The following is a 24,581-nucleotide window of genomic DNA, read 5'->3' on the forward strand; positions in this document are numbered from 1 at the left end:
CCCTACAGAACTTGGCCACCTTTGTTACAGCATGATTCACGAAGGACCCAAAAATATGAGGACCGGCATTCTTCCAGTGTCCGTAGAAGGCTGTTAAAATAATCTGTAAAAAATGATTACAAGCAGATGAGGAATTTGTTTTTCCTATCTCTTAATTTTCTGCAGGTATTTTCTTAAAACTACATTGTTGGTTAGGGGCTTGTAAGTAAGCATTTCACTAAGGTCTACCTACACCTGTTGTATTCGGCGCATGTGACAAATTTGATATTCAAATAAAATCGTATCTATCCGCTCTGGAGTGCCCTCATCACTGATGGTTACCAGAGAAGATTGAGAGTTTCTGGTCTATATAAGAAGCAATTATAACTTCTGTTCCTATCCTACATTTTATACTGGACAATATATTAAAAGCATAACGCAATAAAACCTCTGTTTTTCTGCCTTTCTCGTAATAGTGTTTTTGGAGGACTTCAAAACTACAGTACCCATAGTCTCTGAATTTGTACGTCATCAATTTGCCTACAACGAAAACGCCTACTGCAGCGGTTTACTGGGAGGTGGTGTCCATTTTATTTACAACACTAAATATTACGTTTCTTATATTTTACTGCCGTTAAACCCTTTAAAGAGGGGGTAAGTTACCAGAATTACTACATATATTAATGTGAGATATGATATAGCTAAGAGGACTTGCGACTGAAAACTGATCAAATTTAATGTGGCCTAGTTTGGACGATGCGCCATATTGAATTTCCACCTGGCTTTAACGTTAGCTACTAGCTAAGGATGTAACTTAGCTATAATTTTCTGCTGGTCATTTAGCAAACTATTGGGTACGCTGCTAATTATGATTGTTGATATAACATAGGTATTTTTATGGGTAATATCCTTATTTCGTACACTTCCAATGTCAACTAACGTTACCAATGATTTAGCTAGTTAACGTTAACTACATATTGGCGCGGTAACGGTAACTAACTAGGTAAACCTCCTACAGTTAACGTTTTCTAGTTACCTAGCTAATTGCTCTTATGGTTTTGATATTATGTATGTCTTTTTTATTGTAGCTAGCTACCTATGATATTTTTGTGTTGCTGAACTATCAACCTTCCGTTTTCACATTCACACACTAAACGGCTCTGTTGTTGAATGTCTTTGCCCTTTAGTCTCCCGAGATGAGCAGTTCAGAGGAAGTGTCATGGATCTCCTGGTTCTGTGGACTGAGGGGAAACGAGTTTTTCTGTGAGGTCAGTATCTAACAGCACCCATGGCAATATAGCCAAACTCATTGACCAAAAAGTGAATGTAAGCTAAGACAGGGGTGGCCAATCCTTTATCCTGGATGTGCAGGTTTTTGCTTCAGCCCTACACATCTGATTCAGCTAACCAATGTACTGATAGGCAGGTGGTGAGTTGAGTAGTGCTCGAGTAAAATCCTGTCATTCATAGACACCCCTCACTACACAAACTTACTTTCAAGCATGAATAGGTCTGGCATTTGTCGCTAACTTCTGTCTTCTCCTCCATTGGCAGGTGGATGAGGACTACATCCAGGACAAGTTCAACCTGACTGGGCTCAATGAGCAGGTTCCCCACTACCGCCAGGCCCTGGACATGATCCTGGACCTAGAACCAGGTCAGCCCAACTCCAGAACCATCTCTACTGCACTCGGAAGTACAGAACATCCCACACAATTTAGATCAGAATACAAATATTATGGTTGCATCACCTCAGTGTTAAAGTTGTGTACGCACACTAAATTGCCTCAGTGGTCACTAACCCTGATCCTGAGTTATAGTGTGTGGCAGGCGTTTGTTCTAGCCCAGCACTAAAACACCCAATTCAATACTTTTGTCTTGCTGTATTAGATGCCAATATCTTTAGCATGTGTAAAGACGTTACAGTTATGTACACAATTATGCTTTTGTGAGTAATCTTTAAATCAGAACATATGAGTGGCCTCTTCCCCTTTCATATAAGCTCTTCTCTCCTCTCTATGTTCCACAGATGAGGAGCTGGAGGACAACCCCAACCAGAGTGACCTCATAGAGCAGGCAGCGGAGATGCTTTACGGGCTGATCCATGCACGATACATCCTCACCAACAGGGGCATTGCTCAGATGGTACAGCAACGACCCTTCTCTGTCTCCAAAGTTTGTTGAAAGGCTGCAGCATTTCTCCTGAAATGTTTTTCACATTCTCCATTGATCTCTCTCTCTTTCTCAGTTGGAGAAGTATCAACAGGGGGACTTTGGCTACTGCCCCCGCGTCTATTGTGAGAACCAGCCCATGCTGCCCATTGGTGAGTGTATGTCTGTCTTGTTTCAACCATTACCATCCACGCCTAGTGTGGGGACAAGTAATTGACTATAAGACTTAAGGGTAATTTTGATTAACCTCAAAGAGCAACATTTGTATCTTGGCTTTGAATGTTCATGTGCCAAAGACAAAAACAATTCTGGGTATCCAGCCACATTGCTTTCCTAACCCAAACTATGCTACGCAGATCCTCTGTGTACTTTATCGCTGAATCCTCTGTAAGATTTGAATGTATTACGATCCATTTCAAATCTAATCTGGTTTCCAAGAGACACCTGGATGAATACAGTAGTGTGTCCTTGAGCATTGCATAATTATTTCAGACCAGTAAAGTCTCTAAACTCTCCCCCTATCCCTCCCTAGGTCTGTCAGATATCCCAGGCGAGGCTATGGTGAAGCTGTATTGCCCTAAGTGTATGGACGTGTACACGCCCAAGTCCTCCCGGCACCACCACACAGACGGGGCCTACTTTGGCACTGGATTCCCCCACATGCTCTTCATGGTGCACCCAGAGTACAGGCCCAAGAGGCCCGCCAACCAGTTTGTGCCTAGGTCAGTACAACTGTGTCACCCTAAAATAGGCCTGTTCCTTTTCATGTCATTCCCACGTAACTCACTGAAAGCAAGTCCTAGATCAATTTCTACTCATAGCAGATCATTTCCTAATACATTTCAGCTACATACCATAGGAAACGGTCATGTAAAATAAGTGCTACCATAATAGAATCTCTTCATAGACTCCTGTCACACGTTCATCAAGATCTAATGAATTCTCATGTCCTCACAACAGGCTTTATGGATTCAAGATTCACCCCATGGCCTACCAGCTCCAGCTGCAAGCAGCCTCCAGCTTCAAGAGCCCTGTCAAAGCCATCCGCTAATGCCCAGAGAGAAAGAGAAGGGAGAGAAGATGATGATTGAGGGGACGGGTCTGCTGCACCAAGCTCCATACAGATGCCTCCTCCCCGTACTGCAGATTTTATTATTTTGTTTAGGTTAGGACGTTTAAATGTGAGCGAGACAAACGCACAGGTTCTATCCCAAACCCTCACACACACACACACTTAGAATTACATGCCTCTGTTACCAAACTCACCAGTGCCAAAACAGAAAAGGTGGAGGAAAAGAAAGTCCATGGATGTTATTGGATTTGACGCTACTGTTTCCTTTTGTGATATTACCCCATTTTGCTCTGATGATGAACTCTCGCCATGTTCTGTTTGTTTTCTGTTCTGTCTTTGGCACGGTTTGGTAAAGGGTCGTGGTAGACCGTCACCACTGGTTGAATAGCAATCCCTGCTCTACCCCCATACGCATGTACACTGGCTGGCTCTCACAGAGACTGTTTGGTCGATGATAAGGACAAAATCTGTCACTAAGGGTGTTGCCGTTTCACCTGCTCCTGTAAACAATTGTTTTACCAAGTCACACACTCAGGCTTGTATCACTCTTTTATTGTGTGAAACTCACTGAGGCCAGTGTGTCAAGGTGGTCATTCACAATAGTGTTCTGTCAAATTTGCCTTAAACAGAGACGCACGGGCGCTGTGATTTGTGGTTTACAGGAAGTGCGAGTCTAGGACACATTATAACTTTGAATTTGTATATGTGCGACGTAGGATAGACACAAATAAACCTGAACTGAATTAAATGTTCTAGAATGACCCAGAAAAGACATACCAACCTACTGACTGTCTCTGTGTGCGTCACCCAAAACAACAGTCCTGTTTGTGCTGGTACTGCGTGGTGAGAATGTCAGCTCTGTCACATGTTGCTGGGCTGGTTTCACTACAACAGGACTCATCTCTCTCCACAACGGGCACTGACTTGACTGGTGACCCTCCACACATAATATAAATATTTATGTAAAATATAGCGACAGAAAATCTGCTTCTATTTGGGGAGAAGTTTTTTGTTTGTGATGTAGGGGTTTCATCACCCTACTGCACATGTGCGCTTGAGTCCTTGTGGCAAAAAGTAGAATGCTTGATATATGATTTGATTTCAGAACAATAAGGATGGATTTGTCAAGATTAGAATGCATGTACAGTACCTGTCAAAAGTTTGGACATACCTACTCATTCAAGGGTTTTCTTTATTTTTACTATTTTCTACATTGTACAATAATAGTAAAGATATCAAAACTATGAAATAACACATGGAATCATGTAGTAACCAAGAAAGGGAAACAAATTAAAATAGATTTTTAGATTATTCTAAGTAGCTGCCCTTTACCTCGACAGCTTTGCACATGGCATTCTCTAAACTAGCTTCATGAGGTAGTCACCTGGAATGCTTTTCCAACAATCTTGAAGGACTCCCGAGCGGCGCAGCGGTCTAAGGCACTGCATCTCCATGCTAGAGGCGTCACTACAGACCCTGGTTTGATTCTAGGCTATAGGGCAGTGCACAATTGGTCCAGTGTCGTCCGTCTTAGGGTTTGGCCGGGGTAGGCTGTTATTGTAAATAAGAATTTGTTCGTAACTAACTTGCCTTGTTAAATAAAGGTTAAATAAATAAAAAAGGACTTCCCACATATGCTGAGCACTTGTTGGCTGCTCTTCCTTCACTCTGCAGTCCAATTTTTCCCAAACCATCTCAATTGGGTTGGGGTTGGGTGATTGTGGAGGCCAGGTCATCTGATGCAGCACTCCATCACTCTCCTCCTTGGTCAATTAGCCCTTACACAGCCTGGGGGTCTGTTTGGGTCATTGTCCTGTTGAAAAACAAATAATAATCCCACTAAGCGCAAACCAGATGGGATGGCGTATCGCTGCGGAATGCTGTGGAAGCCATGCTGGTTAAATGTGCCTTGAATTCTTTTTAAAAAATCACAGTGTCACCAGCAAAACACCATAACACCTCCTTCATGCTTTACCTTGGGAACCACACATGCGGAGATTACCCGTTCACTTGGCATTCTCTCACAAAGACATGGTGGTTGGAACCATTAATCTTAAATTTGGACTCCTCAGATCAAGGGACAGATTTCCACCAGTCTAATGTCCATTGCTTGTGTTTCTTGGCCCAAGGAAGTCTATTCTTGTTATTGGTGTCCTTTAATAGTGGTTTCTTTGCAGCAATTCGACCATGGCCTGATTCACGCAGTCTCTGTTTCTGTGAAGCATTTATTTGGGCTGCAAACTGATGTGCAGTTAATTGCCGATTTCTGAGACTGGTAACTAATGAATTTATCCTCTGCAGGAGAGGTAACTGGGTCTTCCTTTCCTGTGGTCCTCATGAGAGTCAGTTTCATCATAGCGCTCATGGTTTTTGCAACTGCACTTGGAGAAACTTTCAAACTTCTTGAAATGTATATATTGACTGACCTTCATGTCTTAAAGTAATGATGGACTGTTGTTTCTCTTTGCTTATTTGAGCTGTTCTTGCCATAATATGGACTTGGTCTTTTACCAAATAGAGCTATCTTCTCTATACCACCCCTACCTTGTCACAACACAACTGATTGGCTCAAACGCTTTAAGAAAGAAAGAAATTCCACAAATTAACTATTAACAAGGCACACCTGTTAATTGAAATGCATTCCAGGTGACTACTTCATGATGCTGGTTGAAAGAATTCCAAGAGTGTGCAACGCTGTCATCAAGGCAAAGGGTGAATACTTTGAAGAATCTCAAATATATTTTCATTTGTTTAACACTTCTTTTTTTTATGTCTTCACTATTATTGTACAATGTAGAAAATAGTAAAAAATAAAGAAAACCCTTGAATGAGTAGGTGTGTCCAAACTTTTGACTGGTACTGTATGTCTGGTTTTTTGCAACTGTGGAAGAGTAACAAGGATTCAGAATTCTCAATAAACATTTTCTTTTTTCTTACAATTGTGTTTGGTTTATGTATAAATTAGGTAATTATTTCTCCATAGTCAACATGAAATCATTGTAAAAAAAAAATCCCTCATAAGTATGGAACTATCTCCCTCTGAATCTTTTACAGTTGCCCTTCAACAGCAGTTCTCTGAGCATCTTGGGAATTAAGAAAATGTACCTTTTCTAATCTTCTCATTGATGTTGTGTCTGATACTGGAAAAATCGTACCAAACCACTGAGATACAGCTGTTATTTTGCCTCCTGGCCAGATGGTGTCAATGATTTGCTGGATAATACGTGTAGACCATTGTGGTATGTCTAGTTGTCTGATCTATGATTGGATACTATACATTGTGAAGGCAGTAGTCACAAAGGGCTTATAGCTGATGCCCAAGACTGTTTTTTTGTGTGTGAGAGAGAGCATGCATGTGCATACCGGTGAGCAAGCACATGCTCTGAGGTGTGAATGTATGACTAACAGCTATAAGTCCAACTTCAATTCTATTCTAAGGGCTTACTTTGTGTGTGTCTTAATTCCTGGCATCGATGTGCGTCACGTCAAATGTTTGAGACATTTCATACAGGGCTTATACATTTACGGGAAGTTATACAATTTCCTTCGAGACAGATTGAACACTCATCTTTGTATCTGTACCATTAGAGCGTCTGTGACAGCATGGGCAGCGCCATTGAGGCAATCTCCATGTTGAAGTAGTACATTTTCCTCTTCACGATTGGCTGATTCCTCCTGATGACCCAGTTGGACAGGACCCCAAAAGGATCATCAGGAGAGATCAGCCAATGAAGTTGGAAGTCCCAACCAGTTGACTACATTAAAATGGTGGAAGCCCTGGAAAACTAAAGGCATAGAAACTTTAAATGACTTGGTAACCGGAAATACATTTATTTCCATGACAGATTTAAAAAGCAATTTTGGACTAACCATTATAGATATTTTCAAATACATGCAATTTAAGAGACAAAATTCATAAATTATACAGCACAACGGCAGAGTCATGTCTTAAGTGTAAAACTAATGACTCAATCATCGATGCTTGCTGGGAATGTTTGAATTCCAAAAGTTATGGGCGGGGCTATAAAGTTGGCTGTCAGAAGTATTACAATGTAAATGTAGATTTAATCGGTCTGTCTGCATATTTCAAGACATGGCATATGGGGATGTAGTGAGATACCCAAAAGCCTGGACTTTTTATTCTCTTCTCATCACTCATCTTGGAAAAATGTCTACTAAAAACGTGGAAATCAATCAATCCCACAGTTAACACAATATAAAAATCGAATTATTTATTATTGAAATACACAGGCGACAGAGAAAAACAAATTGGTAGGTGAGTGCGAGGTAAGTTTTCGCATGAGTAAGTTGTCAAAGTGTTCATACCTCCAACACTAGAGGGTCTATCTCAAAAATCAAATAGCTACTTTGTGTGACTCCATGTTCTATGGTCAACTTCCTGTTCACATGTGGTCAAGGTCACTCTAATCTGAGGTGAGCACAAGTTTCTTATTTTTCCCCTTCAAAAGTAAAAAATTGGCACTTTACATTTTATTCAATAAAACTTTGTTAGGTATGAACATTCAAAATGATAATTTTGCACTGAGTAGAGGAGACAATAACGTGTCTTTTGATACTTTAGCTGCAGTCCTATGTTGAGCTAACCTTGCGATTTAGCCAACATTAGCAGAAATGTCAGTTTGGGGCAAGTTGTCTCAATGACCAGGGGGCAAGTCTTCACATGTGACAAATTGCCCCAGTATACATATACACATAGAACATGCTTAACAAACATTGAGATATTGTGTAATCAGCTCTGATAATAGAATTAAATGTTACTGTAAACGTACTTGTAAACTCAGCAAAAAGAGAAATGTCACCTTTTCAGGACCCTGTCTTTCAAAGATAATTTCTAAAAATCCAAATAACTTCACAGATCTTCATTGTAAAGGGTTTAAATACTGTTTTCCATTATTGTTCAATGAACCATAAACAAATAATGAACATGCACCTGTGGAACGGTCGTTAAGACACTAACAGCTTACAGACGTTAGGCAATTAAGGTCACAGTTATGAACACTTAGGACACTAAAGAGGCCTTTCTACTGACTCTGAAAAACACCAAAAGAAAGATGCCCAGGGTCCCTGCTCATCTGTGTAAACATTCTTTAGGCATGCTGAAAGGAGGCATGAGGACAGCAGATGTGGCCAGGGCAAAGAATTGCAATGTCCGTACTGTGAGACGCCTAAGACAGCGCTACAGGGAGACAGGACGAACAGCTGATCGTCCTTGTAGTGGCAGACCACGTGTAACAACACCTGCACAGGATCGGTACATCCGAACATCACACCTGCGGGACAGGTACAGGATGGCAGCAACAACTGCCCGAATTACACCAGGAGCGCACAATCACTCCATCAGTGCTCAGACTGTCCGCAATAGGCTGAGAGAGGCTGGACTGAGGGCTTGTAGGCCTGTTGTAAGGCAGGTCCTCACCAGACATCACCGGCAACAACGTCGCCTATGGGGACAAACCCACCGTCACTGGACCAGACAGGACTAGCAAAAAGTGCTCTTTACGAGTCGCGGTTTTATCTCACCAGGGATGATGGTCGGATTCACGTTTATCGTCGAAGGAATGAGCGTTACACCGAGACCTGTACTCTATAGCGGGATCAATTTGGAGGTGGAGGGTCCGTCATGGTCTGGGACTGTGTGTCACAGCATCATAGGGCTGAGCTTGTTGTCATTGCAGGCAATCTCAACACTGTGCGTTGCAGGGAAGACATCCTCCTCCCTCTTGGATCAGAGGGTGAGGGCTAAGGCCGTTCCCCCCAGAAATGTCCAGGAACTTGCTGCTTTGGCAAATCTGGTGCAGTCCATGAGGAGGAGATGCACTGCAGTACTTAATGCAGCTGGTGACCACACCAGATACTGACTGTTACTTTTGATTTTGACCCCTTCTTTAATACAGGTAACGAGTGGAGGACAGAGGAGCCTCTTAAAGAATAAGTTACAGGTCTGTGAGAGCCAGAAATCTTGCTTGTTTGTAGGTGACCAAATACTTATTTTCCACCATAATTTGCAAATAAATTCATTAAAAATCCTGCAATGTGATTTTCTGGAATTTGTTTTCTAATTTTGTCTGTCATAGTTGAAGTGTACCTATGATGAAAATTACAGGCCTCTGTCATCTTTTTAAGTGGGAGAACTTGCACAATTGGTGGCTGACTAAATATAGTGGGGCAAAAAAGTATCTATTCCTAGTTCTACATTTTTTGAGAGGGGCATGCTTATTTAAGATCGTGAGGAAGGCACTTTTAAAGAATAGCCAGGCATCATCTACTGACGGGATGAGGTCAATGTCATTCCAGGATACCCCGGCCAGGTCGATTAGAAAGGCCTGCTCGCAGAAGTGTTTCAGGGAGCGTTTGACAGTGATGAGTGGTGGTCGTTTGGTCGCAGACCCATTACGGATGCAGGCAACGAGGCAGTGATCGCTGAGATCTTGATTGAAAACAGCAGAGGTGTATTTGGAGGGCGAATTAGTTAGGATGACATCTATGAGGGTGCCCGTGTTTACTGATTTGGGGTTGTACCTGGTAGGTTCATTGATAATTTGTTTGAGATTGAAGGCATCAAGCTTATTTTTTAGGATGGCCCGGGGTGTTAAGCATGTCCCAGTTTAGGTCACCTAGTAGATGGGGGGCAATCAGTTCACATATAGTATCGAGGGCACAGCTGGGGGCAGAGGGAGGTCTATAGCAAGTGGCAACAGTGAGAGACTTGTTTCTGGAAAGGTGAAGCTCAAATTGTTTGGGGACAGACTTAGCCTGCAGAATTCTGTATTACTTTCTATCTTTGCAGTAGATTGCAACACCGCCCCCTTTGGCAGTTCTATCTCGGCCGAAAACATTATAGTTAGCAATGGAGATTTCAGGGTTTTTGGTGGTTTTCCTAAGCCAGGATTCAGACACGGCTAAGACATCTGGGTTGGCAGAGTGTGCTACAGCAGTGAGTAAAACAAACTTAGGGAGTAGGCTTCTAATGTTAACATGTATGAAACCAAGGCTTTTACGTTTACAGAATTCAACAAATGAGAGCACTTGGGGGGTGGGAGTGGAGCTAGGCACTGCAGGACCTGGAAAAACCTCCACATCACCAGAGGAACAGAGGAGAAGTAGGATAAGGGTACGGCTAAATGCTATACGAACTGGCCGTCTAGCACGTTCAGAACAGAGAGTAAAAGGAGCAGGTTTCTGGGCACGATAGCATAGATTCAAGGCATAGTGTACAGGCAAAGGTAAGGTAGGATGTGAGTACATTGGAGGTAAACCTAGGCATTGAGTAATGAAGAGAGAGAGATAGTCTCTAGAGATGTTTAAACCAGGTGATGTCATCGCATATGTAGGAGGTGGAACAACATGGTTGGTTAAGGCATATTGAGCAGGGCTAGAGGCTCTACAGTGAAATAAGACAGTAATCACTAACCAGGACAGTAATAGACAAGGCATATTGATATTAGAGAGAGGCATGCGTAGCCAAGTGAACATATGGGTCCAGTGAGTGGTTGGGCTGGCTGGGGACACGGCGTTTCAGACAGTTAGCAGGCTAACAAGCTAACAGTTAGTAGGCCGGAGCTAAACAAGCTAGCAGCTAGTAGACCAGGGCAAGCTAGCAGTTAGCAGACCGGGTTAGCAAGCAAGCAGTTAGCAAGGGCTAGCAGTTAGCAGACCGGGCAGGCAAGCTAGCAGTTAGCAGACCAGGGCCCGGCAGTTTAGCAGTTAGCAGACCGGGTTAGCAAGCAAGCAGATAGCAGGGGCTAGAAAGTTAGCCTTTGGGGGGGGGGGACATTGCGATGGGGGTAAGTCTGTTTTTGCCTCTTCGTGCGGTGACGTCGATAGACCATTCGTGGATTTAGTAGGGTTCCAAGTAGCTCTAGGTAGCTAGCAGGCCGATATTGTAGCCCTGGAGTATGCTTCGGTGGTAGCACAGGAGCCCTGGCCGGGCTAGCTTCAAGCTAAATTGGTGCTTGCTCTGGGATGGAAATGCTAGCCAGGAGTAGTCATCCGGGATTGTGGTTAGCTTGTTGTGTTGATCCAGATGAAAATGTTCAGTTTGAGGTAGGAATCCAGGGATAAAAATAACAGGTCCGTTATGCTCTGGTTAGAGTCACGTTGTTCAAACTGGCGAGAGCTTTCCGAGCTGAAGGTTAGCTGATGACCGCTGGCAATGGTTTGCTGACTGATATCTGGTAGTTAGCTGGCTAGCTTCAGTTGAGGGATTCCAGATCCGAAGTAAATATAAATACTTTAGGGAAAAAAAGCAGATCCACGCCACATTGGGCGAGGCGGGTTGCAGGAGAGTAGTTAGATGATGAGGTTTAGCAAAATATTTTAAAGGATATGCGACGAAAAATATGTAAAACAATATATACAAGGGACACGACAGGACAAAGACGTCTGACTGCTACGCCATCTTGGATTACAAGAATTACACGCACCAGCTCACCCATGTCCAGCTATGCCATTGCTGACAGCAGACTACCATCTCCAGAGGACATCCGGCCATATCCAAAAGCTGGCCCCCGAAAACCAGCTTGCAAAGGAAGAAAACCAGTGAAGCAGGCACTAAAAATGGAAAAGAATAAGGCACAATCTAGCAAAAGACTGTTTCCGAAGAAAGGGAAGCAAAATATGGATCTGCAAAGATCAAGAAAGCAGCTAAAAAAAAAAAAGATTGTCGAATAGTCATCAGATGAAGAGGACTGCTTCTGCCTCATCTGTGTGGAGTCATTTTCAGCCTTCCAAAGGAGACTTGGGTGAAGTGTGAGAGATGCAACAAATGGGCCCATGATACTTGCACCTCAGGCCAGGCAATGTATGTGTGCCAGAACTGTGACTCTGAAGATGAGTCTGATTAGTCAGATACGGATGTTCGTCCTATAGGCTGTGCATAAGTGTGTTTCAACACCATGCCTGTTTTGTTAAGACTTTAAACATTTAAGCTAGTTATCTGCAGCATTTACATTCCATTCCGATTCCAACAATTACCGTGGGTCTATGTGCACGCCAGAGAATGTTCGATTTCAAAATTCAGTAAAGTGGTCGTGCCACTTAATGAATGTGCGCTCTGCCAGCATTATTGTTTTGATTGAAAGGCATGATTGTTTTTATTTTGAGTTATTTTGTAATGCGATGCTACTGGCGGCAGAGAAGTCAGTCGCAGGAGAGCGGAAACTGATTTACAACGGTTGTGTTTAATAACCATAAACCACCGCCAACAGAATAATGCAATAAATGGGTCAAACAAAACCCGGTGCATACCGTGCATAAGCACTACAACAAACAATTACGGACAATGACATGGTGGGAAACAGAGGGTTAAATACACAACATGTAATTGATGGAATTGGAACCAGCTGTGATGAAAGACAAGACAAAACCAATGAAAAGTGGATCGGCGATGGCTAGAAGGTCGGTGACGTCGACCGCCGTCTGCCGCCCGAACAAGGAGAGGGACCAACTTCGGCGGAAGTCGTGACATCTTTAATGAAGTTGAATTTGGTGTTGAAATTAAAATCAATATTCACAATTCAATAGTTGTGTTCTTATTTGTTGATAATCCAATGTGACAATTTACCAGACGTAGTGTGTCAATGTACCCGCCGATGGGGCAAGTTGTCACAAATGCACACTCTCTATTTAACGGTCTACAACTCAATACTGAAATAGATATGAAGATGTAATGAATACAGAATATGTGCCCAAGACTTCCGTCTTTCATTTGGTATGACATTTATACCATTGTGATATATTGTGCCCAGTAAATGTAGACAGCGTGAAAAATGTGACAACATACCTCTCTCTCCCCTACAATTTAATGTGGCAAACAATAATGAGCATGCGGGTCTGGGCAGAGGAGATTTAGTGTTGTTTGTGTGTGTCTGTAAGTCGTTGTTCTTATGTGTATGTTGGTATTTGTTGTGATTTTTTTTTATATAAAATAAAATGGGCAGCCCTGAATGGTGCTGCCCATGTTAACACTGCCTTTTGACCACTAGAGGCCCCTATCATTCTCTATTGAAATTTCCAAACTTGTTTTTTCCATTTAATTTATTTGCATCTCCTATTTTTCTCCCCTCCTAAGGTTTACGCTCATACCTTCCTTTGTTTCTTGCTGATATCCAACACTCCAAACTCACATGTCACATGTGAGCACAGTTGAATCCCGGCTCATGGAGTGGTTCTTGCACACTGTGCTCACCATGTCCTTTCCAACCACTCTGCTAAAAACTGCTCCGTGCTCATCACTGGGAAAAAAACTCCTGCTCCGAATTCGCTCCATTCATTAAAATCACAATTGAATCAACATCCATCTATTTTTGTGACTACCTGGACCTACCAATTGGTTTTAAAGTATTGAAACCAAACCATATGGATTTGAATGAAAAGTATTTGAATATACATGAAAAGGTTCATGTAAGAAGCGAACATAATTTCAGACTACATGTCATATTAAACAGCATATAAACACTCTAAATAGGGCAGGAGCGACAGGGAGCCTAACAAAGAACGAAAATGAATTATTTAGGCTATATTATTTCAATTATTTCAAGGCTAGAGCCTACAAAGAAATACATTGAGAAGCATTTGCGAGCCAATGGGGATGCTAAACACCATTTTTGCCACTCTTGCAGGGTGTTATTTTTTCTATGGGTAGGCCTAAAGGTTTTTAGGCAAAATAACCCAATCAAAATGAATTGGGTTGCCTGCCACTCCTGGGAACACTGTACATATGTGAGGGCAGACTGGGACATGTTCTGGGTAGCCTCAGAGAATAATATTGACATATACGCTGATTCGGTGAGTGAGTTTATAAGGAAGTGCATTGGAGATGTTGTACCCACTGTGACTATTAAAACCTACCCTAACCAGACACCGTGGATAGATGGCAGCATTCGCGCATAACTGAAAGTGCGAACCACCGCATTTAACCATGGAAAGGTGACTGGGATTATGGCCGAATACAAACAGTGTAGTCCCTCCGCAAGGCAATCAAACAAGCGAAATGTCAGTATACAGACAAAGTGGAGTCGCAATTCAACGGCTCAGACACAAGACGTATGTGGCAGGGTCTACAGTCAATCACGGATTATAAAAGGAAAACCAGCCATGTCACGGACACCGACGTCTTGCTCCCAGACAAACTAAACACCTTCTTGGACAGCTTTGGGGATAATGCAGTCCCACCGACACGGATGCTACCAAGGACTGTGGGCTCTCCTTCTCCGTGGCCGACGTGAGCAAGACATTTAAACGTGTTAACACTCGCAAGGCTGCTGGCCAGGATGGCATCCCTAGCCGCGTCCTCAGAGCATGCGCAGACCAGCTGGCTGGTGTGTTTGTGGACATATTCAATCTCTCCCTATCCCAGTCTGCTGTCCCCACATGCTTCAAGGTGGCCACCATTGTTCCTGTACCCAAGAAGGCAAAGGTAGCACTCACCTATGTCATCATGAAGTGCTTTGAGAGGCTAGTCAAGGACCTCCACCTTACCTGTCACCTTAGACCCACTTTAATTTGCTTACTGCCCCAATAGGTCCACAGAAGATGAAATAGCCATAACACTGCACACTGCCCTATCCCATCTGGGCAAGAGGAATATCTATGTAAGAATAGCTCAGCATTCAACACCATAGTACCCTCCAAGCTCATCATTAAGCTACAGGCCCTGGGTCTCAACCCCGCCCTGTACAATTGGGTCCTGGACTTCCTGATGGGCCAGCCCCAGGTGTTGAAGGTAGGAAAAAACATCTCCACTTCGCTGATCCTCAACACTGGGGCCCCACAAGGGTGCGTTCTCAGCCCCCTCCTGTACTCCCTGTTCACCCATGACTGCGTGGCCATGCACGCCTCCAACACAATCATCAAGTTTGCAGACGACACAACTGTAGTAGGCTTGTTTACTAACAATGACAAAACAGCCTACAAGGAGGAGGTGAGGGCACTCGGAGTGTGGTGTCAACAAAACAAAGGAGATGATTGTGGACTTCAGGAAACAGCAGATGGAGCACCCCACTCTCCACATCAACGGGACATCAGTGGAGAAGGTGGAAAGTTTTAAGTTCCTCAGCGTACACATCATAGACAAACTGAAATGGTCCACCCACACAGACAGTGTGGTGAACAAGGCGCAACAGCGCCTCTTCAAACTCAGGAGGCTGAAGAAATGTGGCTTGTCACCTAAAACCCTCACAAACTTTTACAGATACACAATTGAGAGCATCCTATCAGGCTGCATCACCCCCTGGTATGGCAACTGAACTGCCCACAACCGCAAGGCTCTCCAGAGGGTGGTGAGGTCTGCACAACGCATCACCGGGGGCAAACTACATGCCCTCCAGGACACTTACAGCACCCGATGTCACAGGCCAACAAGATCATCAAGAACAACAACCACCCGAGCCACTGCCTGTTCACCCCACTACCATCTAGAAGGCGAGGTCAGTACAGGTGCATCAAAGCTGGGACCGGGAGACATCAGACTGTTAAACAGCCCTCACTAACATAGTGGCTGCTGCCAACATACAGACTCAAATCTCTTGCCACTTTAATACATTTAATAAATGTCTGTGTGGATCTGTGTGTGTGGGCCATTTCAGTTTGTTCGTAATGTGAACGCAGAGGAACTTAAATCTTTCCACCTTCTGCACTACTCTCCCGTCGATGTGGATGGGGGGGATGCTTCCTCATCTGTTTCCTGAAGTCCACGATCATCTCCTTTGTTTTATTGACGTTGAGTGAGAGGTTATTTTCCTGACACCACACTCCGAATGCCATCACCTCCTCCCTGTAGGCCATCTTGTCGTTGTTGGTAATCAAGCCTACCACTGTAGTGTCGTCTGCAAACTTGATGATTGAGTTAGAGGCGTGCATGGCCACGCAGTCATGGGTGAACAGGGAGTACAGGAGGGGGCTGAGAACACACCCTTGTGGGGCCCCAGTGCTGAGGATCAGCAGGGTGGAGATGTTTCCTACCCTCACCACCTGGGGCGGCCCGTCAGATACCTTAGCCTTCTTTGGAACAGGAACAATGGTGGCCATCTTGAAACATGTGGGCACAGCAGACTGGGATAGGGATTGATTGAATATGTCCGTAAACACACCAGCCAGCTGGTCTGCGCATGCTCTGAGGATGCGGCTAGGGATGCCATCCTGGCTGGCAGCCTTGCGAGTGTTAACACGTTTAAATGTTTTACTCAAGTCAGCCACGGTGAAGGAGAGCCCACAGGCTTTGGTTGTGGGCCATGTCAGTGGCACTGTATTGTCCTCAAAGCGGGCAAAGAAGGTGTTTAGTTTGTCTGGGAGCAAGACGTCGGTGTCCGTGACATGGCTGGTTTTCTTTTTATAATCCATGATTGTCTGTAGACCCTGCCACATACGTCTCGTGTTTGAGCCGTTGAATTGCGACTCCACTTTGTCTCTATACTGACTCTTTACTTGTTTTATTGCCTTGCGGAGGGAATAGCTACACTGTTTGTATTTGGTCATGTTTCCAATCGCCTTGCCGTGATTAGGTTTTGATAGTCACAGTGGGTACAATATCACTGATGCACTGCTAATAACCTCGCTCACCGAGTCAGTACATACATTGCATATACATTGGGGATAATGTGTGTGAGTGTGTTTGACAGAGAGAGAGAGTGTGTGTGTGTATGTTGCGTTTATTTTTCCTTGTCAGCCACCCATCTCTGCTTTGTCAGTCTTGATAGGCCCAGTGTATGCACTTCTGGGTGAGGCTGTCGGGGAGTGGTGGAGTGCATGGCAGATCTGAAAGAGAGATGCACAAAGTGACAGTAAGGATACAGTTCAACAACATGTTTGTTGGTGTGAGTGAGGATATGTAATATAATTCTGAATGACCTGTATCCATCTGGGAATCCTCAAAAGTTTCTCCCTTCACGGCCAGTGTAGTAGGATCTGGTGCAGCCGGTAAATTAAATACCACAGCAGAGGACTACTGTGACTGCAGCTGAACTGCTCGGGGTGGCAGATCTAAAAGAGAGACAATTTTCTTAACTGACAATAATCATACAACTAAACAGACTGAATGAGTGTAAGGCCTAGATTCCATCAGATCAAGCATTATCCGGCGACCTGTCAAATCGGTAAGCAGCTGCTCTTGATCATTGTCACGAAACTACAACCGTCTTACTTGAGTTACATGTTCGAGAAAGTGTAGGCTATATAGAAATAATGATGGTCAAATTCAAAATCATGAAACTAAATAATGAGGATTTCTATCAGCCTAATCGAGGTGTAGATTACGTCTCACATTCCAGTGTTCAAACTTCTAAACAGGACTGCATGAGATTTCTGTTAATGCAACTCCGAGGAGCCAATGGCAAAGTCTGCTTTAGGTGTAACGCCAAGAGCCGCTTGTGGATTTGACAGCTCTAACACAGTTACACATCTCACACCGCCAAAACAACCGCTATGCAGATGTCGGCTAAAGCGGATGTGATTGAATAGAGCACCAAGTGAGGGCGAGTATGCATATGTATGTGATAATTACCTGTATCACCTGTCGTGACCAGTATCATGACGTTGGCCTGGGGGTATGTTTATGACAGTCATAAATACCTCTTCCCCCCTTTTTCCTCTCTCTACCCTATTGATGTTACATTTGCAAAACCCTTGGTTAACATAGAGATTCTGGGAACATCAGAAGGTGGGGGGAAATGAACTATATTCTGGTAATGCGACCAATTGAACATACACGGTGGTACTTAATGAATATGATGTCAGTTCGGTTGTCATCTGAGACATTCTCGTCAATGATAAGATGACATAAACTCTACAGTGGAAAGTCTATACACCAGAGTTATCGGATTCACATGGAATTGTTGTTCAATTTAAATGTTTGAATATGAAATTATTCGTGATGGGATGAAATGTGATTTTAGCTTCTAAAATGTGAGATTTGGGTTTTCATAAGATAGGGCTCTGCTCAATCAGTGGCCTGCCCCTGTGACGGGACATGGGCTATAAAACTTTTCAAACACGCCCTCCTCTCCCTTCCTATATAAGCCCTTGACGACAATATAACCTCCTGTTGTGAGGACGACGGTCCTATGTCAGAATGGTTCAGATAATAACTACAGAACGAAGCCAACATCAGCGTGAGCTTTGGTTGCGAATGGTATGAACTTTGAACTCTTATTCACTACAGAAGTGATACCTCCTAGTCGTTGAGTTAGCAACAGCCGCTGCAAACGAGGGTTAGGAAGGAACAGACAGAGTATCCCATCTACCACACAACAACGTTTCTACAACGTATTCAATTTACCAGCAGAGACAGTCTTCAAAGGACGAAGCACTCGGTTGGGCAACACGGCCTTCCATCTACCACCAACCTATCGCAGCTCAGAGTAAATATTTACTGCATTTTCCTTTTCCAAATGGGCGGTAATTTAGAATGCATAAGATACTGTATTTACAATAGCACAGCTTCACCCTTTGTTCCTCAGTCTTCCCGCTCTTTCACTCAAACCCAGCCCCTTTTCTTTTGTGTAACAAGCTGTCATATCTGTTCCGCCCGCTAGGGACGTATTCCTTTATGACGTAATTTGTAATCAAGTTATGATTTAATTATGTGTATGTGTAATTCTGTGTGATTTGTTAGGTAGTAAATAAATAATTAAACCCTATTTTGTATTGCTGGTTCAACTTGTCAGCCAGGGTTCGTGCAGATAACCAAGAATTTACAACTTTCAGATGAGACTGAATTAAGATGACGATTAATATTGACTGCTATTGATGTAAAACATTACTAGGTCTTTAAGAGTTTATTCGGAAGATAACAGCTCTATAAATATTATTTTGTGGTGCCCGACTCTCTAGTTAATTACATTTACATGATTAGCTCAATCAGGTAATATTTTGTAGAATAGCATGTCATATCACTTAATCCGGCATAGCCAAAGACACGACACCAGTATAGCAGGTGCAGGAGCAGACGACTGCAGCTGTGTTTCTTAAGTGGAAATAATTATACAACAAAACAGATATGTGTGATAATTACCTGGACCACATTACACTGTTCAGGTCTACAAGCCTCTGGAAGTTCCAGCGTGCCACTCCAGGACTGGAACAGCTTGATGGAAAGACTCACCTGTCACCCAGCGAGCTTGGTGGACAGATAAGCACAATATTATTTCAGTGACAAAACCTTGACTACACTAACCTAAATGAAGTGTGTGTTTCTGGGCTTTAGTCGACACAAATTAAAACACAAATTAAATAAAGGATGCAGGAACTGAGCCCTAGGACGATGCCACAGGACTACCTGGCCTTGTGACACCAGGCTAGCCCTGTCTCCAGTCCATCTGGTCGTACTGCTGATCCAGTCTCTGCTGTTTCTGTCTGCGGCTATGGAAACCTCGACCTGCTCAGGACTCACCAAAAGTGCTACATGCTACTTCCGTCATCATGAAGTGCTTTGAGAGACTAGTCAAGGACCATATCACCTCCACCCTACCTGACACCCTAGACCCACTCCAATTTGCTTACCGCCCAAATAGGTCCACAGACGATGCAATCTCAACCACACTGCACACTGCCCTAACCCATCTGGACAAGAGGAATACCTATGTGAGAATGCTGTTCATTGACTACAGCTCGGCATTCAACACCATAGTGCCCTCCAAGCTCGTCATCAAGCTCGAGACCCTGGGTCTCGACCCCGCCCTGTGCAACTGGGTACTGGACTTCCTGACGGGCCGCCCCCAGGTGGTGAGGGTAGGCAACAACATCTCCTCCCCGCTGATCCTCAACACTGGGGCCCCACAAGGGTGCGTTCTGAGCCCTCTCCTGTACTCCCTGTTCACCCACGACTGCATGGCCATGCACACCTCCAACTCAATCATCAAGTTTGCGGACGACACAACAGTGGTAGGCTTGATTACCAACAACGACGAGACGGCCTACAAGGAGGAGGTGAGGGCCCTCGGAGTGTGGTGTCAGGAAAATAACCTCACACTCAACGTCAACAAAACTAAGGAGATGATTGTGGACTTCAGGAAACAGCAGAGGGAACACCCCCCTATCCATATCGATGGAACAGTAGTGGAGAGGGTAGCAAGTTTTAAGTTCCTCGGCATACACATCACAGACAAACTGAATTGGTCCACTCACACAGACAGCATCGTGAAGAAGGCGCAGCAGCGCCTCTTCAACCTCAGGAGGCTGAAGAAATTCGGCTTGTCACCAAAAGCACTCACAAACTTCTACAGATGCACAATCGAGAGCATCCTGGCGGGCTGTATCACCGCCTGGTACGGCAACTGCTCCGCCCTCAACCGTAAGGCTCTCCAGAGGGTAGTGAGGTCTGCACAACGCATCACCGGGGGATAACTACCTGCCCTCCAGGACACCTACACCCCCCGATGTTACAGGAAGGCCATAAAGATCATCAAGGACATCAACCACCCGAGCCACTGCCTGTTCACCTCGCTATCATCCAGAAGGCGAGGTCAGTACAGGTGCATCAAAGCTGGGACCGAGAGACTGAAAAACAGCTTCTATCTCAAGGCCATCAGACTGTTAAAACAGCCACCACTAACATTGAGTGGCTGCTGCCAACACACTGACACTGACTCAACTCCAGCCACTTTAATAATGGGAATTGATGGGAAATGATGTAAATATATCACTAGCCACTTTAAACAATGCTACCTTATATAATGTTACTTACCCTACATTATTCATCTCATATGCATACGTATATACTGTACTCTATATCATCGACTGCATCCTTATGTAATACATGTATCACTAGCCACTTTAACTATGCCACTTTGTTTACATACTCATCTCATATGTATATACTGTACTCGATACCATCTACTGTATCTTGCCTATGCTGCTCTGTACCATCACTCATTCATATATCCTTATGTACATATTCTTTATCCCCTTACACTGTGTATAAGACAGTAGTTTGGAATTGTTAGTTAGATTACTTGTTGGTTATTACTGCATTGTAGGGAACTAGAAGCACAAGCATTTTGCTACACTCGCATTAACATCTGCTAACCAAGTGTATGTGACAAATAAAATTTGATGATTGATTTGATTTGGTCCCAGACTTGCTGTTTGATCCTGTCTCTCTCTACCGGACCTGCTGTCTCAACCTCTAATTACTCAGCTATGAAGAGCCTACTGGAATTTACTCCTGAGGTGCTGAACTATTTCACCCTGTATAACCACTGTGATTATTATTTGAACCTGCTGGTCATCTATGAACGTTTAAATGTCTTGAAGAACGATCTGGCCTAGATGGCTGCACTCCTTTATAATCTCCACCAGCACAGCCAGAAGAGGACTGGCCACCCTTTAGAGCCTGGTTCCTCTCTAGGTTTCTTCCTAGGTTCCTGCATCTCTATAGGTAGTTTTTCCGAGCCACTGTGCTTCTACGTCTGCATTGCTCGCTCTTTGGGGTTTTAGGCTGGGTATCTGTATAATCACTTTCTGACAACTGCTGATGTTAAAGGGGCTTTATAAAATACATTTGATAGATTGCTTGTATATGCTTCTATTCACATTTCCTCAATAGGAAGTTGTACCTTAAGCCAAATCTTCTTCCTGGTCTTTTCCGCTGGGGACGGGGCTTCAGGTTTGGGAAGGGAGTGCCTAGAGAAGAATTAAGACATTAATTAAATTCAATTTGGGTTAGCTTGATTTGATTTGTTTAAAAAAAGAATGCTATTAAACATTTAAAGTATAACTTTTTAATGTATATTAACAAAATGCATATAAATGTAACAATTCCAAACGAATACAATCTGAATAACATAATAATAGAATATTGCACCATATCAAAGAAAAATAAATAACAATGTGCAAAACTGCAGCATCCCACTTAAAACATTAAACTGGTCCCTCTTTTCTCTCTCTCTTCTTTATTGCCATGTTATAACCAGCAGCACACAGCAATGCTGACCATATTTTGCTTTTATGAGAGATTTGCATTCAGAAATGCAAGCTGCCTCACTTTCGAGGGGCTGATGCGGTTCCTTCTCTCAGTAATTATTTTTCCCATTTTTGAGAAGACCCTTTCAGAGGGAACGGATGTGGCCACTATGCAGAGTCTCCCTGTCATGACTTTAGTAAGCTGTGGGTAGACAGAGGCCTTGTTCTCCCACCAGCTCAGAGGAGGGGCTCCTCCAAATAGGATCGGACCTCCATTATGGCATCTGCTGAGGAATTCCTTCGTGCTGCATCCCCAGTTGCTCTCTCGTCAGACGTTTGTGGCACTACTGCTCGTGCTTCTGCTCAATCTGCTCCCTCTTCTTACTGTTGCCCTGGTGCCTGAGCCAGCTGACTGCTGGGGCTGTCCCTCCCTGCTGCTGAGGTTATTCTTTGAAGAGCCTCATCACTCACTCTGGCATCACTGAAGGCTAACTTCTTAAACCTGTGGTGAAGTGCAGCGGTTTCTGATAGCACGTGATTATATTCCATTCTGTCCATTGATGAACACAGGGTGTCCATCAAGTCTGTCACATGTCCTGTGGTTACATTTTCTTCTCTCTGGCGGCTGGCTGTGATTCGCTGCAGACCCTTACACAGGAACATAATTTCTGAGGCTGTCACATAGCTGAAAGGAGAGAACAGTAACTTATTAGTTCAGGTTCATGTTTTGTCTACTGATACTACATTCTCATCTACTGCTCATATACATATATAATGATGTAGTAATAGCTGCTTACTGTACCTCTCTCCACTGATCTCCACAGTGACCTGCTCAAAGGGTTCCAGGACTCTGCACACCTCCTCCACCACCTCCCATTCCTCTTGGGTCAGAGCATCAACAGGTGCATTGACAATGACCAGGCTAGAGATGATGGCATCAGGCATCCCCATCTGGCGTTGTGTAGACTTTAGTTTTCAGCACCTAATGTGCTCCTGTGGAAGTATTCCACAGCTGCTTTCACTTTGTCCACAGTGGGCTTCATCAGCTTCAGAGCATCTCTTACAATCAGGTTGATTGTGTGGGCAAGACATGGATGATGGGTCCATTTAAAAATGTTCATGGCTTTGGTTATGTTAGATGCATTGTCGCTAACACAACAGACCACTTTTCCATCTACTTACCATTCTCTGGCCACTCTCAACAGTTCCTCTGCCAAGTTCTGTGAGGTGTGTCTGTCGCTGAACTCAAAGCAGTCCAGAAGACCGCTAGACATCAAAAAATCTTCAATAAAGTGACATGTAACTGACATGTAAGAAGTGGTTACCCTTGATGTCCAGCAGTGAGTGGTAAGGCAAACTGCAGTAGCTTTTTGGACTCTTTCCCGTACTGAAGCCTGTGTGCTCTCATACAGTTGTAGAATAAGTGATTTTGAAAGGGGTTTCCTGCTTGGAATTGTGTACATTGGATTTAGACTATTGCTATAATTTCTAAAACCTCTGTCCTCCATGATCAAAAATGGCTGGAAATCGGTGGCAATCATTTTAGCCAATGCAATATCAATTTGGCCTTGTGTTGCTACAGACATAGACTTTGGCATAAACTGGTCCATAGAAGACTGCGCTGCTGTTGGACGCAGAGTAGGCCTACTTGACTGGGTGGATACATCTCCACGTGTGAAGGTGCTGGCTCCACCACTAGCAGGCCCGCTAGTTTCTCGAAACTCCGCTACAGCTAGCTTCACAGTTGGGTGCACAGTTCGCATATGCCGGTGTAGGTTGTGCGTAGAGCCGGCTTTATATGAGATTTTGTTTTGGCAAATTCTACACTATGCTCTAACACTGTCAACATTATTAAAATGCATCCAAATGCTACTGTGCTTCCTACTCATTTTCCAGCTGTTGTCTTCAAAGCTGTCACAGCTGTCCTTCCTCTCTCTCCTCGGCTGCTAAGTGTGTGACTGTGAGTGAGTTGGCCCAGCCCTCCCTCACGCATCTTTAGTTCAGTGGTTGACACTGCGTGTCTGATTGACAGGAATGACAGGTGAGGCTGTTAGTCTGATCAGACAGTCAGAACGAATGTGTGCTTGAGCATTTAGGCCTATATTATTTGATGTATTTTTTCGTTCTATTCATTTAAATATTTTGATTATTCATTCGTTAATTTTAAAAAAGATATATAAATAGATTTGGCTCTTCTAATATGCGAGCTGGCTCCCAACGTTCACCTACAAGATCCGGGTCTTAGAGCCGACTCGTTCGCGAACGACCCATCACTAGTGGGTAGCTACAAATAGACTACAAATGCATGCTGGACCGGGCATGCCCTGGGCTAATTAAATGAGCACTACTGGAGCGAAATTGGAGGAGATTAAAAGGCCGATGCTCCAGCCTTTGGGAATCTCGCTCAGCGCTCCAGTCAAATTGGGAACGCCCCTCTCCTGAC

General features: G+C 43.8%; 1 protein-coding gene and 1 long non-coding RNA gene across 5 annotated transcripts; one reads left to right on the forward strand and one right to left on the reverse strand.

The window, feature by feature from the left end:
• The first annotated feature begins 501 nt into the window (after positions 1-501).
• Positions 502-3,995, forward strand: LOC109907651 (casein kinase II subunit beta). Of its 4 annotated transcripts, none has more exons than XM_020505744.2 (7): positions 502-633; positions 1,167-1,247; positions 1,534-1,675; positions 2,009-2,124; positions 2,228-2,303; positions 2,684-2,873; positions 3,112-3,995. In XM_020505744.2, exons 2-7 carry the CDS (start codon positions 1,176-1,178, stop codon positions 3,200-3,202), a joined length of 687 nt encoding a protein of 228 aa, XP_020361333.1. In that variant the 5' UTR covers positions 502-633; positions 1,167-1,175; the 3' UTR covers positions 3,203-3,995. The 4 variants fall into 4 exon arrangements, with proteins under 4 accessions (XP_020361333.1, XP_020361334.1, XP_031649673.1 ...); XM_020505745.2 differs by having other exon boundaries at positions 503-633; positions 1,534-1,636; XM_031793813.1 differs by having other exon boundaries at positions 523-557; positions 1,534-1,636.
• Positions 3,996-16,870: 12,875 nt separating this feature from the next.
• LOC109908403 (uncharacterized) lies at positions 16,871-24,229 on the reverse strand. The gene is made up of 4 exons (XR_002257664.2): positions 21,793-24,229; positions 19,251-19,355; positions 17,090-17,221; positions 16,871-16,996 (listed from the first exon to the last, which is right to left on the reverse strand). It is a non-coding gene; the product is annotated as an uncharacterized LOC109908403 (long non-coding RNA).
• Between the last annotated feature and the right edge of the window lie 352 nt (positions 24,230-24,581).

Source organism: Oncorhynchus kisutch, linkage group LG17, assembly GCF_002021735.2.
Source record: "Oncorhynchus kisutch isolate 150728-3 linkage group LG17, Okis_V2, whole genome shotgun sequence".
Taxonomy (NCBI): Eukaryota; Metazoa; Chordata; class Actinopteri; order Salmoniformes; family Salmonidae; genus Oncorhynchus; species Oncorhynchus kisutch.

What these genes read in the sequence shown, in the direction of transcription:
- LOC109907651 (XM_020505744.2), top strand. Translation starts at nt 1,176, where the DNA reads ATGAGCAGTTCAGAGGAAGTGTCATGGATCTCCTGGTTCTGTGGACTG. An exon ending in GAAACGAGTTTTTCTGTGAG is followed by an intron (nt 1,248 to 1,533) that starts GTCAGTATCTAA and finishes CTCCATTGGCAG; the next exon opens with GTGGATGAGGACTACATCCA. An exon ending in ACAGGGGCATTGCTCAGATG is followed by an intron (nt 2,125 to 2,227) that starts GTACAGCAACGA and finishes TCTCTTTCTCAG; the next exon opens with TTGGAGAAGTATCAACAGGG.